General features: G+C 37.0%; 1 protein-coding gene across 3 annotated transcripts in view; it reads right to left on the bottom strand.

The window, feature by feature from the left end:
* Positions 1 to 15,955, bottom strand: part of adamts14 (ADAM metallopeptidase with thrombospondin type 1 motif, 14) — a 60,029-nt gene that overhangs the window by 19,757 nt on the left and 24,317 nt on the right. For 2 of the 3 annotated variants that reach the window (XM_042507927.2, XM_042507926.2), the window contains 3 exons: positions 9,315 to 9,398; positions 5,547 to 5,703; positions 2,779 to 2,884 (listed from right to left, as the gene is read on the bottom strand). In XM_042507927.2, coding sequence (XP_042363861.2) covers positions 2,779 to 2,884; positions 5,547 to 5,703; positions 9,315 to 9,398 — 347 coding nt within the window. The remainder of the gene's footprint in view (positions 1 to 2,778; positions 2,885 to 5,546; positions 5,704 to 9,314; positions 9,399 to 15,955) is intronic. The other variant, XM_042507928.2, reaches the window with a different exon arrangement.

Genomic DNA, 15,955 nt, shown 5'->3' with positions numbered 1-15,955 from the left:
AAATTCAAATGTTGTCTGTCTGAGCTCTCTATTAGCTACTCAGCTTCACCCACAGACAGCTCTGGTGGCTTGTATCCCCGTTGAGCCTGGAACATCCCGTCTCATTAGCCACTGACACTGTGACAAAGCTTCATGGGAGCTGTAGTTGTTAAAAGGACAGCTCCCATGAAGTTGTTGGTGTTTACCAACAAATGGTGCTCATACAACATGCTCCTCAAATTCCTAGTTTAAAACATTTATCTAATATGTTTCTTCTTTCAATTATATTTAAGTTCATTTTCAAGGACCAAGTAAAAATAAAAATGCCTGATTTTCAACATATTGCAGGACTCATTTGTCAAATTCTTCAAGCGCCTCAAGCAGCTTGTATGAACCCTGATGCTGACATGCATTTAGGAAGGATGCTGTTTGCCACAGTAGATGATGACAGAAAATGGGGATGAAGATGCAAAGAAAAGCTGATGATCATGCTGCTGATTTTACAATAAATTTTAAGGGTTTTTTTTTTTTTAATTTTTTTTTTAGAGATTTTCACTTGTTTTTCAAAATACCATAAAAGGTGATACAAATTCTTGTATTTCTAAACTTCTCTCAGCCATAATGCCACAATACAGTGGAGATGTTTCGGGAAATATTTCAGCTGTTTTGACAGCGATGTACAGACATGCACTCTGAAACCATTCAGCCACAAACCCTTTACAGTGTTGATGAAAGTGATGCATTAGATCACCGAGTTATTCACGCACTGACGGGTATAGCATGTAGTCTGTACCCATTTCCACTGAAGAGCTTGTAAGCGACCTGTTCTTTTGCGACAGACAATCAAGTCCGTCTGGCCAATTGTTCGATGTCTATGCCGCAGCGGGGGTTCGCAGACTTTATAAGCCTTTAAAGCTCCGTTATAGGAGAGGAAGTCTGTCTGAAATGAACCAGCAGTTAAACATAATAACTCTGGTTTATGAATACAGACAGAAGCTGCTAATGAGTCCAACTGAAGCTCCACAAGTTCACAGACAGAGTGCAGGCATGCTGTCGCACCGCAAATCCTGAAATAATAAGGAGTCACGGAGCTGCAGAGAAGGGAAGGCAATAAAATATTCATGCACTTAGCTTAAAGAAATAGTTTGATATTCTTCATGAAACTTTCTAATATTTTGAAGACTTTACACGTAATTCTACAAACCTCTTTAAAACTGAAGGAGTCTCTGCAGGACTGCATGTTTGCACAATATGTATGCTGTCATTCGATTTTTAAAAAAAAAACAAAAACCCAAGTTAATTAAATTGACTTTACATTCTATTGACCCTCTCACTTATCAAAAACAAGAGGCTCCTCCAGAGCACGGTGAACACCTGCTCTAAAGCAGGCTGTTTGTTTTCCGACGAAAAGTGATGCAAACAAATTCGTATACATCCTCCCTAACCCTGAGCCCATAATTTGTGCATAACCCACGTATTTTGGAAGGATTTGACCATGTGATCAATATGCTGACTGGAGTAAACAAGGAAGTGAATAAATAAAAAAAAACCTTAGGAACAGTTTGAATGCAAACATTTTTGCTTATATTTAATTGCAGAGCTATTAAACTGTCAAGCATATGATTGATGATGACTTGAATTGAGCATTGTCCAGCTGTAGTATCCAGGTTAATACAAGTATAGGATTGGAACTTGGTATCGGCAGATACTCTGTATCAAATGACTCAAATCGGGATCAGGGGCAAAAAAAAAAAAACTTATATATGTATGTGACTTTACATTAAGGACATAACGTCATTCATGGGGCGCTAGTTTCTCGGATATAATACAAACTGTTGGACAAGCATTTTTCGTAAGATATCACACAAACATACACTGTAGGCCCTCGATCCCTCTGTATGCTACAAACGCTTTGAAAAGCCTGCACCATCTTTAAGTCCCCACCCATCTTCTAAAAAGGACATTCGAATTTCCTAGCCTCTGGCTTCCTGCTGCTAAGACTAACCAGAGGAAGGCAGCCTTCATATATGTGGCAACTCGCCTACTAAACTTTAATCTGCTTCACACGGCAACCTGCAGGGATGAAAAATTAAGCCAACCTGGAACTGCCAAAAACTGTGGTTCCTGGAACGGCAACTTAAGGCTGGCTCCAGAAGCAAGTCAATCACCATGTTAAAAATGCCTCAATTTACAGCACGAATAAACATGTTTTTAGCCGTTATTTATTTCTTACTTTTTCCTTTTGATGTGCGTTTTTTTAATGTCTTTTTATTCATATCGAGAGAGGCCACACAGAGTTTCATCGTACATTTGTATAATGGCAATACAAAAGATTCATCATGGTACAAAAACATTTTTCATCTCTGTAGCTAATTCAACTTTAATGACAACTGTATATACACCTCACATTTGCATTTTATTAGGGCTTAGAGTTATGCATATTAAAGCAGTACCGCTTTGAGCTGTGTTATAAAAGCAGACTTTGTGGTTGAGCAGGTGTGTTGGCTTTCATTAAATATGCCAGTGTACCTAATAATGTAGAAAGGGCATATGCACAACACGTGGTTAATGTACATTAACTATGCGCACAGGCTCACATGCGGTGACTTCATTTACTCAGTTTTTTTTCTAACAGCAGAGCTGGATAAGCTCATCTAATCTGGCAGAGTACCTGCGTGTACATGCTGAGGCAACCAGATGCATTGTTGTTAGGACAACAGGGCCCCATTAAAGGGCTCTACCTTTGATTACAGACTTTAGTTACCATGCAAAACTATTGGCTTAATTGCCATTACTCACACATGGCCGGTTTCATGAGCAACCACAAAGGCAGAGGAGAAGCCGTCCTCATGGTTTAGAGTGCAGCTCCTCAGTGGGTGGCACATCCCTGTAACTGGAGCGTAACCTGGGCAACAGAAAGACCACACAGCCCTAATAATCAAGTACCAGGATAAAGGTCATGACATTTTCATAATACTCAAAAAGATCATTGATCCATATGTAAGACGTAACCTCTGTTATTGAAATAGTCTTAATGGAGACCACCTGAAGTTAAGTACGAGTTCAAAAACAGGAGTTTGTGATGAAAACTTTGAATGTGTCTTTCTGTGGAGACATTTACTGTATATGTGTGTGTACTGCTTCTAACCTGTAACAGCAGGTTGTTTTAAGGCAGTAACATTCTCTATTATTAAAAAAAAAACGAAAAACGCTTTCTCGCCTGCATCTGGTGCATTTACAAACAGCATCACTGTACCAAAACATCCTTTTACACTGTCACACAACTTGTGCAAGATTTTATCCAGCTGTATGCTCAGTAAATCCCAAAGTTAGCCCTTTCGAACAGGGAACTGAACAGAAACTTGTTTGCACTCTCTGCAAAACCAGACTTTTCTTTGACTGACTGAGGCAGCAGTACACCAGCAGCTCCTGTGTTCAGTGAGGTAAAACTGCTGTTTTTTCAGCGGAGTCAGGCTTTGAGGAAAACATAGATAAGTTTACTTTTAGACAAGGTTTAGGTTTTAGCAAAAATGCATTTGTTTGGGAAGTACTGAGCATATAACTGAATTTTAATAATACTGTACAAGTTGTGTGAGAGTTTGTAAGCACATGTTTGGATTTAGTTTTTGTTGTTTAAGTGGCCTCATTTTACTCCAGTTCATCGACGGTTTTCCCTATTTTTGGATTCCCCATTCACCAAAGGCATGCCAAAATAACTAAATTCAGCAAAACACTGGGTGCGTAATTGATATACAAACAGCCATTTGTGGAGTAAAATTTTGCTTTAAAACTCACCTTGCTTGCAACAGATACTACAGAGTTTTAGCAGGTTGGGGACACTGAAAAGAGCCTAAAGTTCTTGCTTGACACCTTTATTGAAAATCTCAATTTCTGATTAAAAAAAAAAAAAATCTGAAGTAAACAGCAAGCCCTGCAGACATCCGGCCTCCCAACATTTCACACAGTTCACCAAACCTTTAAGCAAAGCACAAACATTAAACATAACTCGATCAAGAAGGAGTGCAGCGATTCAGCTTAGCGCGTTTTGGTTTGGTTCAGAAGCACGCTCCTCCCGGCCTCCTTTTGGCGGCTTTCAGATAAATTTTCATGCTTTCTGACCATCAGAAGACCTTTTTGGCATGCAGGTAAAAAGCAGAAAATGCAGCAGGCAGACAGCTGATGATGAAGACTCTTAAAAAGCATTAGGTTATTTTGGTGGTGTTGAAAAAGAGCAAGTCAGTCATAGCAGAGTCTTAGTTTCTTTCTTTTTTTTGCTACAGTGTGATGATGATGTTTATCAAGGACATGGTTTTCATCCAGATGGCTGATGGTTCTTTTCATGAATGACAACAAAATCAACACATTTAGTGCTGCGGGTGAAATAGCAAAACATGAAAGCAGCAGTTGTGGAGCATTACCTTTTATCTGAAAAGCAGATAAGAGGAATTCAGGGAAATGCAGATTACATTCCCATGAAGGGAGGCTTTGCACATTGAAGCAAAAAAGGTGCAGCAGCGGCAGCTAGGGGTCAAAAAGTGTTTCTCTAATGCTGATCTCATGAGTGAGGAAGAGGTGGTTTCTGTCATCTGGTCGATAAACTCAAATGCTCGACATTCTGCGTGGGAAATAAGTCAGTGGCAGGGAGCGCAAATCAAAAACATAAAACAAAAGATTTGATGACAGTGCGCTTGTAACAAACATTCATTCAGTGCATTTGCTTTGCAGCCACTACACAAACTGAATGGAGTTTCTTCTATTCATCCCAAAGCCACGATATCTGTATTTGTATATAGAATCTACCATTTCACAGCTAAACTTTGACAGGAGAGTGCGATGTCTGCCTGTGACCCCGACACACAGCAGCAGGTCCAGACCAACACAGTGCAAGGCGCCATAGAAACTGGGCTTGTTTTGAACACAACACAACGGCAGCTATGGCAACATCCGGAGGTGTGACAAGCAAACCAGGTAGTCTCAGGTTGTCCTCTAAACATGACACGTGTGCTTTAAAAGTTAAAAATATACACAGGTCAGTGCAAGATATTGAACTTGAGCACAAAGGATGTTTGTTCATTCTGGACCAAGTTTCTTTGGCGGTTAGGCTGCTCGCTTCAAAATTTTGTTTTGAAGGGCTGCAAAGAAGAAATACACAATGAGACAAATGCTAAACCGACAAATCATGTATGGTATAAAACACTAAATGACTGCATACATGTGTTATTAGGGTTGAGTGGAGAAAAGCTCATACTGATCTTTACACAATAAAAGAACAACAGTTAGTTTACATAAATGACAAACTAAACATTTCTGTTCTTTCTCTACATGCCAAAAACCTTCTTTAACATATCAATTTTTTATTTCCAGGGTGGCATCAAGTCAGCAAGGCGTTGGGAAGCTACTCAGTGATTATTTTCTTGTGAGGTTGCCGTGGGCAGAATTGGATTCAGCCTCCACATTCAATTTTCCATCGACCTTACCTGGGCAAGACTTGAAGCCAACCCCTTTGTGAATGGAAGCAGATATCAGCATTCAGTCTGCACAGTCCTCGATCGAGAAAAATACAGTACCTTGCATACCTGCGGGACCAAAATCTTGCCTTGTGAGGAAGATGGCGTGGTCGTGGTACTCTGCGTGGTCAGGGTCGCGGCGCTGCTGCGTGTTGGCCCATCGACACACCTGCTCCAGGCTGCGGGATGGGTTGCCACGCTCGATCAGGCTTATAGACTGCAGAGAAGATAAGGACGAGGTACAATGTTTTACTACCAAGGACACAGCTCTTGCTGAGGTAAAAAATGAAACACTTTTCACCAGTTTTTCCCTGTTTTGCTGCCTATGTACTTTCACTTTGAAAATCATGAAGGAGAAAATGTTTTGACTTTGACAAAACATCAGAGAATAAAAGCTGTCCAGTCCATGAGAGGATCTATATACAAATTTTATTTGACAACTTGACAAAACATTTCATCAGAGCATAGTATTAATAGGTGTAATTTGTGATTGCGTTTTTCTATTTTATGTAAAACTCATTCCAGGATGCTTTTGTCTTTTTGTTAGTCTAAGATGATCTAAGTATGTACGACTTCTTACTGAACATCTATAAAATCACCGTGTTGTCACTAGGGTTCAGTATTAAAGCCTGATGCCAGTATGACACCAGTTCCTATACCAGCAGTACCTACCGGAACGATTAATGACGCAGATTTCGGTGGCTCATTTCCATGACAAAATTTATTTTGCTGTTATTATTATTGTAACTGTTATTTAGTAAATAAGGATTGTTGTTTGTTTAGTTTTATTGATAATGTGAATGTGCTTTGTGAATTTGTAAATAGTGTTTTGTATTAATTCATATTTGTATATAATAAAAGTGTACTCTTTTTAAGAGGTAATATATTCAACTTTAAATTTAAATTAGCCTTTGCAATAAAAAGCTTTCATGATATTGAGCATTGCTTTATTTTATTTTTTTTAAAGTATCATTTTGGCACTGGTTTAAAAAAAACAACAACAAAAAAACAACAGCAACCCTCGTTGTTAAATTAAAATGGTTGGAGGTAGCGTGGTCTATCTACTAACAGGAAGACTGGGCATTTGCTCCTCGATTCCTCCAGTCTGTATGCTAAACTATCCTTGGACAAGAAACTGTATCTCAAATTGTGAATGCCGATGTTTGCAGCCTTGGCCTTCAGTATAGAAATGTGTGTGTAAATGAGTGAAAGCACATATAATGTAAAAGCACGCTGAGTGGTCGGAAGAGTAGAAACAAACGCAGTCCATTTATCAACACTATCCACCTCTGACAGATTTGATTCGCATCGTGAACATTAAAAAAACAGTGTTTTGTTTTTCTTCTCAGACTGGCTTTGAATTGCGAGTGCAGAGAGGTGGTTTTTAAGTGGAAACTGAAAGAAGTGGAAATGGAAAGAATTATTCGGTTTTGTCCCCCGTGTTATGAGGATGCTGCCAATTCAACAACAAAAATTAGTTGAGGGTGAAATAGTGTGGTGACTGACAACAGAACAGCTCATAAACAGTGTGTGAGGCCTGGGGGACTGACAAAACGTCTCTCTTTCTTGTCCGCTGGGTGTGTGTTCCAGTGACACATTTTACATATTTGAGCTTATCTAATTGGTACTGTATAAACGGCATCTCTCTGCTTTGGCAACCACACAGCAGTGGCAAAATGCACAATGCCCAGTCTCCAGGCAGCATCAGGAAAGTAATTTAAAAAGCATTCAGGGATATAACTCTCTGGTGTCTGTCACTGTGTGTAATGTATCTGCATCTCCTGACTACATAATTTGCAGCCTGCTAGTTAATAAATATGGAAGTTTTCAGCAACCTATTTAAAACTTTTTTTTTAGCTTTGATGACACATTTAAAACAAATACAGATTTATATAGTAAAAAAAAGTCTTGCTTATCATTTCTATTTTAAAAAATGAAGTTAAGGAAAAGTGCAAGGATAAAGGCATGTGTTGGTTTTTTTTAAATATATTTGACCGCAGCCCACATGTTTTGAAAAGCTACTGAGCTTGGTTGGAACTGTGTTACATGAAAAAACATTTTACTTTTTAAAAAAATATAGCAGCGGGGCTGGATGATAATGCTTAAAAATAATGGTGCAATATTTCTGGGCCATATTGCGACACACAACATATATCTTATATCTAATATTTTGAAACCTCTAAACTATCATAGACTACTAAAATATAAAATTATTAAATTAAGTACAGTTACATTTAAGTGAAGATTAAATGTTAAAATGTAAGTATTGTTATTATGAAATAAATAAAACCAAAACCACTGGTGCTTTTATTTTGAAGCATCAGTGAAGTTGAAGTTTCTGGTCAACAGTTAGATGTTATCAGTTTGCATACAGTTGAACTGTTTCCGCACCTTTAAACATGAGGATTTATTCAATATGAGCTGGAAACAAACAAAAAGATCTCCAGTTCATAAATTAATAGTGCAAGTCGAACTGGTGCTCCATGGTCGCAAAATGCAACTAAATGGTCGCAGTCTGGAGCCCTGCAGATACAGAAACACACACCTCGCCTACTCACACACTATCGCTCAGGTGGTCTGAACTGGCCGAGGAGTGTGTTTCACGAATCATGTTTGTGAGTCTTTGTGTGCATATTTGTCTGTGAGAGGGAGAGAGTGAGAGAACCAAAACACCAAAGCGAGTCTCGTGCCAGTGACTTATGTAAGGAAGTGACAATCTATACACGATGTTCACGTTTTAGTCATTTTATACATTCCTTGAAGAAAAAGATGCGATGCATCAAGTATATTCGGTATACATATGACACTATATGTGGTTTACATATTTTATCATACTGGTATATAAGATTTATGTTTGATTATATCTTTATGTCTCAGTGCACCTACATAACAATAGGAAATGGAAAAATGTCCCTTTATTGATCTTAAGTAATGCAGGTTATTAAAACAAGCAGCACCTACTGAATACTTCATGATATGACGTTAACCCTACACACATACGCCATAACTGTTATAGCCGTCAATATCACTCAATAGCACCTGGGTGCTGCAACCTATTTTAGAAATATAATAATTACTTCTTGAGGAGGAGGCAATGACAACGTTCTATAATGTAAAATGTCCATTAGAAACATAAATAACCTGTATGTATTGACGTAAGGGATTAAAGAAACCTGAGGCAGAAGATGATTTACTGGCCATGAGAGAAATTATCTTTCTACAGAAAAGGTCTAGCTGAGAGTTTTTCTAATCCTCTACCCCAGTTACAGAAGCTGCATTTCTAATAAACATGTATGACATGAAATAAATCAAATTACTGCAGAAATCCAACTGTATACCAGTTACTAAAATGCACTGACATGCAGTGACACATTGAGTTAGCCTGAGAGAAAGTAGTTCAACAAATATATATATACACACATACGCAAACCACAAGCCCTGGGGGGGCAGGTTCATTATTTTGGAATTTAAATAATTCCTGTAACTGTATGGTTTTGTGACTATTCTTAAAATGTTACTAAAATAAGTTGTTGTATTGTTTATGAAATTATTAATTTTCTTGATTTGAATTACCATAAATGGCCGTCAGTTATTGCTGACAACATGTGAACCTTGTAGTTGATGGAGTGTCTGACAGAAATGAAGCTGCAACTCTATTTATTTTTCTTGTTTTCAGTCAAAACAAAATGTAAAATACACTATATAGCTTTATGTAGGCAGGAACAGGAATGTAATAATGGGAAAAAGGTTTAAATCACTGTTGTGTCATGAATCAAACCCAAATGCCTGCAGAGACAGAAAAGAACAGCGGTTTGCAACATAGCTCACCTGTCGGTACCCGACCATTATCATGCGGACAAGGACAACGTTGATGTTGGTCCCCAAAGATTCATCATGGTAGATTTCATCAACCTGAAAGGAAATGAACATTATCTGTCACTGATCTGTGGGATGAAAGACAGAATTGATTTTGATGCTTAGTTTGGAGTTTCCGGGGATACACTTTTCTAGTAGTTAATTAAAAGGACTGAATAAGATCATTATGGCTGCTTTAAGCAAGTAAATAATAAGTCTAAATTAGCATGAAAAAATGTGAATCTTGGCTGTTGGTAATTTGTCAAGTTATTATAAAACTGATCACAGTGAGGTCACAGTTACCACGTTAGTTATTCAACGGTTATCAAAGGCACGGAAAAAAAAAATGTAACAATGTTCTCAGTCATTTTTGACGCCAACATCCGTTATAAGCTGCTCTGGTGATGAACAACACACTGGATCATGCTTGAATGTTGCTGCTTCCACAGGTTTTAGTTCTGTGGTACACAGTATCCAAACAGCAGGCTGTCGAACCACAGGGAAGTTTTTTTTCATCTCTTACAACAAGCTTGGAATCATAATGAAATATGTTGAGACATTTGGCAACCACCCAATAAAACCAGTGTTGTTATGCAATGTCAAATAAGCCTGACCCAGAAATGTGTCTACTGCTATTTGGCTTTATAATAATGCTGTGGTATGTGGATGCTTAACTCAGGGCCAAGCTAGGATCTCATTCAAATCCCAAGTCCAATTTCCACTTGAGTGTGTTTTATTTTCAAATGGTCTCTGCATGTCGGAGCTCCTCCGGGGCCCCGTAAAGTCAATCAACTGCTTCGCTCTGCGGTTGATAAATAAAGTTCAGAGGAAAATAAGGGGTGAATATTTCTTTTTTTCCAATAATCAGTAAGTCATTTAGTGGGGACATGTTGGTTTTGGATTGTAATTAACAAACCGGGAGACTCTCGATTGGTAAACATGGAGTCATTTAGTTTCACAAAGCACCCTCACATTCGCAAACTTAAGTTTCTACTGAGAGGAAACATATGTTTACAACTGGTATTTTAAAGCATGTGGGTCGACACTGCGTGTGACTGACTTGTACATTTAGCAAATGTCATGTTGCAAGCTTAGGAAAATATTTGTGCAACATCTGTGCATCATTTAGCATTATCCTCATCACAATCCACACTCAGTTACATCTTCCTATAACATTAATAATTCCTATAAATTCAATAGGGGTTGTATGGGGTACTTACCCATAGTCAGTATATTACATACAGCAGATGGCAGTTGGTGCGCCTCCAGTTTGGAGAAACAGGCAGGAGTACCGTAACAGAAGCTAAGCATTATGCTGTTTTGGATGGGGCAGCAGCAAAATATATTTGTGCAACCAAAAAAACACAATGTCAATGTAGGTGTATGTTATATTAAAATATTTTCACCGCTCTCCTTGGAGCACGCAGCCCTCTTTAATGGGAAACTGTAGCCATTATATCGTTTGCTCCAAAACCAGCAGACTCCATTGACATAAAGGTAAAAGGTAATTTAATCTCTCGAAACATGGACGTTGCTGGTCTGCCATTGCATCAACTGGATATTTTTTTGTTTGGTGAATCCAAATGAACTCCTTAAAAACACCATAGTCACACAATAACAAACTAACTGACCAATTGAGGCAGCTGTACACCAGCAACTCCCGTGTTCTTTAAGGTGAAATTACTGTCTTTATCAATGGAGTTCGGCTTTGAAAAGACCTGTCTGACGGCACAATAAAGTGGTGAAAATATTCTAAATATAACATACACATACACTAAAAAACATTTTGCTGCTGCCTCCGTTCACAGCAGTGCATTGCTAAGCTTCTGTGACAGTAAACCTGTCTGCTTCTCCAAACTGTGGCGAGCCAATCACCATCTACTGCAGGTAATATAACAATTCTGTTAAGTGTGCAGCTAACTGTGAACTGAAACTTATTACTGTGAGGAGAAAATTAATAATATAATCTCCAGCTTTTGAATTCTGGGTACATCTTGAATGCTTTCAGTAACCATGACATTGTAATTTTTTTCTCAAATCTGTCAACAAAGCGTTTCAAAATCACTACAACTCTAATTTGCACCTCTGACTTGTCTCCACAGTAATGACGGCTGAAGCTTATGGGCATTGTAGTATTTAGAGCTGTTAGATATGGCAAAATGACAAAACATGACTACTTAAAGTTTGTAATAATTAAAACCAAAAAATAGATAAAGCTGTAGGGTTGTTACATTAACAAGGAGAGTCTTGTGTTTGAGGAAGTTAAAAGAAAAATTTGAAATGTGCTCCAATGCAGATACTAGAAAAACAGCTTGTGTTCCTCCCACTCAGCAACTCTATGTTCCCTGATATGCAGCTAGTTTGACTTTTATTTTATGTTTTTCTCCAAGTTGTGCCACCAACCTCAAAATGGAGATGAAATGATACATGTGGTGTACACTGAAAAGTGACATTTTGAAAAACTTAAAGGTAATGTTTCTTTCAAGAAACATCGTCTAAATTGTGTGATTGGTTGCTTAGTAACAGAAAATACAATGGAGAAGGCGAAAAATAAGACGAAATTTCTTGCTTGGATTGGCAACGAGATTGAACTGTCATTGAAAGCATAATTATGGTTGCAGTATGTAAGTGGTAAAAGGCAGTTGAGGAGGCAAAAAACAGAAACACAGAAGCAAATATGGAGACATATCAGAGTGAAACCATGAGCATCATCCAATCCATGGCGCTGAAAAAGGAGGACCCACACAGGAGGGATAAAAACCCAAAAGATAGGTAGATTTAGCTATAAGCAAACTTGGTTGTCTATGTTATCATTTTCAAACGCATTAGTTTCCCTCCGTCCAGACTACTCCAGAAATTTCAAACTAAAATGGGGTCAGCAGAGTTTTAAAAAGGTCTCTGTTTTAGGGTTTCCAAAACGGCAAATAGCGTGGATGCTAGGTGTTAATGTAGCAAGTTTTTTAAAACTAACTTTTTTACAGGATTGTAGCCTGAAATTCTGAAAATCTGAGGTATTATTTTTCACATATCAGTTTTTGATGCTTTAACCTCCACAATCAAAATCCAATTCACAGGCTTGGCAACAGAAATGCCAACCACAGTTTACTAATAACCTGAGGAGATAAAAGCGTCTGGGCGAATGCCACCAAAGATAAGTGAGCGCTCTATGACGCAGGTGAGTTCTTTTGAAGAATGGGTATACTAACCATTAAAAAAAAAGACTCTTCATGCTGTCACACCTGAAGGTCCTCCCTTCATTCACTACTTTCATGGCAACTGTACTTTTAAAAAAAGGGTTTACAGCATTTTCATTTAATTAAATTTGCATTTGGGGCTTGTGCAGCTTTTGTGTGGAATTGGATCCTCCTGACAAATCATCTTTTTAATAACCCTCAGCTTTACAGTCAAGAGGGAACACTAAGCTCAAACTTTTCATATTGATGTTTAAAGTTTCTGCTCAAAAGCACAATATGAGATCTCTTTTTAATACCATCAACAAATTAATCCATTCCCCACTGCAGCTCCAGACTCCTCTGCAGAGGACTGCACAATGTTTTTACACAACTTTGTGAAAAAGATAAAAGCATCAAGTTCATATGTCCCTCAGCAACTTCTGTGTCTGTGTGTTACCTCTATCTTAACTTTCTACCATCAAAACTTTTTAAAAGTCTAAGTCATTGCACTTGGATTCCCTTAGGGCTGCAATAACGAATCAATAAAATCGATAATAATCGATTATTAAATGTGTTGGCAACAAATAAAATTATTGATTCGTTGAGTCGCGCGATTATTACGTCACTGGCTGTATAGCGGGACTGTTTACGTCCCATGCAGACCGGAACGGAGGTGGAGAAGCCGGTTTTTTGACAACAAACTTCAAAAGTTTGGGAGCGTTTCACATTGCATAAAAACAAGCAAGTGTGTTAGCTGCAAAATATGCAAAAGTGACACGGCACGGCACGGGAGCACGACGGTTATGATGCAGCATCTAAAACGAAAGTGAAAGTGAGGAGGAGGAGAGCTTAACAGCAGAGTAGGTCTCGAGAAAAAAATAACGTATGTTCAGTTTTAAAGTAAGAAAACGCATTTGTAAAAGCTGTCAACATTTAGTTTTTGAACTGTTTCGTGTTTGATTCTGTAGCTGTTTATTTTTTATAATTTAATATCATTTTGACAGCTCAAGGATGTTCAAGCAAACGCTTGTCCCACTACGATGAAATGACTACTTCGGGGACAAACATCATCACACATGGATACAATTGAATCCACAAGAGCCTCTGCTTTTCTACATACCCAGTATGCAGAAATATATATATTTTTTAAAAAAAAGCAATGCGACTTTTACCGTTGCCAAACTTCGGAGGGTTATTTAATAATACTAATAATACTAATAATAATAATACTAATAATAATAATAATAATACTAATAATAATAATAACAATAATAATAATAACAATAATAATAATAATAATAATAATAATAATAATAATAATAATAACAATAATAATAATAATAATAATAATGATAATGATAATGGTAATGATAATAATAATAATAATAATAAACTATATAAAGTGCTTTTTAGAACACAACCTTAGGTGCTCTAGTTTCATATGATAACAGTATCTTCACTGCTGCTTTAAAACTGAGCCCGCTACTGTAGCTTTTATTTGCTAATCTGTCTACCTTCAGCATTTGTCACATTCAGTCTTTGCCAGTAAGTTTCTGTAGTTTCACATTTAGTATACTGACATATGAGCGGTATTAATCTCATCTTACTTTCAGCAAGAAAGCAAACAAGACTGTATGGCCTGTCCCAATCCTGCTTTCTTCAAATTAGAAAGACTGTCAAAATCTGATCAATTTAGATCAACACTGAAGTTGAGCAACACTAAGTACAGAAAACATCTTTCTTTTTCCAGTCCTACCTGTGTTACACTCTCTCCCAGCTCAAAGTTTTAGGTGTTTCAAATCACTTTCAAATCTCTCACCTCCAACTTTACAATACTACATTATGCAGGAATAATATTAAAATCTCGAGAGAAGGCAAACAAAAAAAAAAAAAAAAACACTATAAGCAACCTCTTCCTCGGTGAAACATTTCAAAATTACTTTCACAGTCTGACATTTTCATGTTCATTATTCCAACTGCATTATGTAATTTCTTATGATATACTTTCAGTTGTTTCTAAAGCATTTTTATATTAGAATTACTTTACTATTAAAGCTATAAAAAAGATATTTTCACTGCTTTTTTTTCAATTCTGTTGAAAAAATCTATGAATTGTGAACTTTATTTTTTTTGTTTGTCAAATTAAACATGCAACATCTGTCTACCAAAGGTCATTGAATAATTGGTGTTTTTGCGGGACACTGTCAGATGTTTTCATTATTTGCTGTAACAGAGGGGCTGATCAGCTGCAATGTTATTTCTCTCCATAAACTTTAACCTCTCCAGCTGCTGCTGATGAGAGCATACACAAATAAAATCCTACAAATATTAATTTAATGACAAGTACAGTCTGGGGGAAAAAAAGCCTATAAACATAAATATCTGCAGAATTACTGACACAAACAGCCATCTGTAAGGCCAAGGTGATGTATAAACAAACAAATAACTAAAAAGCACCCAGACACTGGAAGGTTGTTTTACATTATGAAAGCTGCAGCTAAAGTTTCATCCGAAAATCTCTGCTCCTTGCTTTCTTGATTTAAAAAGAGACGAAATCTCCATGAAACTTCCTCAGTTGCTTGCTTACCATAAGACAATAATTTTTCTGAAATTTTATGTTTAAATATGAAAATTGGATATTAACTAATTGAATATACATTTTTGCAATTTCCAGAACATAAATCTGAACATTGAATAAAGCCAGGCAAAGGTCAAAGGTTTTTATAGAGGGGAATTTGAATATCTTTTTTTATCAACACATAAATCAGAAAATACGGTCAACAGCCCCCCCAAAAAATCCATTATCGCCATGTTTTTTAGGAATAAAATGTTATACATAAATTAGGCTATGAACAATATATGCACAAACCCCTAAGTTAAAACCTTTAGAATATCGACAGGAATAAAACTGGAAAGTTTGGTGCAGAAACGTGTTACTTGAAATAAACATTTCTGGAACTTATTTTGAGATATGTATGTTTGTAGATATTTATTGTAAAATTCCAAACATTTTTAAGACACTACAGGTAAAGAGGGTAAAACCTCAATAATAACAGATACTACCATGAAACCTCCCCAGGTTGATTACTTACATGAGTTTTTTTCCCCTAAAATATTAAGTTTATATATGCAAATGAGGTATAATATAATTAAATATACTACACTTTTTTTTATACATTTACAGAACAGAAATCTGAACTAATATTATGTGCATTTTGAACCTTTTGCCCCCAACCGACCCTCCTGGCAAAAATAACTTGTGGTCAATATCACTATCTTCAAAAAGCTATGCTCAATTTTTACGCATATTTTTAAGATAGCTAAACAGAAGTAGCGGTATCATAAAAACTATGTAACGACCATATCGGCATAATTTGTCAGGAAGAGGTTGACTTAGTTTTCGTCTAGCCTCTATACGTCAACAGCATAATTAAATTCCGA

The sequence above is a fragment of the Plectropomus leopardus genome, chromosome 19 (assembly GCF_026936395.1).
Source record: "Plectropomus leopardus strain MGB_pleo_1.0 chromosome 19, ASM2693639v1, whole genome shotgun sequence".
NCBI classification, from domain to species: Eukaryota; Metazoa; Chordata; class Actinopteri; order Perciformes; family Serranidae; genus Plectropomus; species Plectropomus leopardus.
The sequence above is the reverse complement of the archived record's forward strand: the minus strand, read 5'-3'. Positions and strand labels throughout refer to the sequence as shown.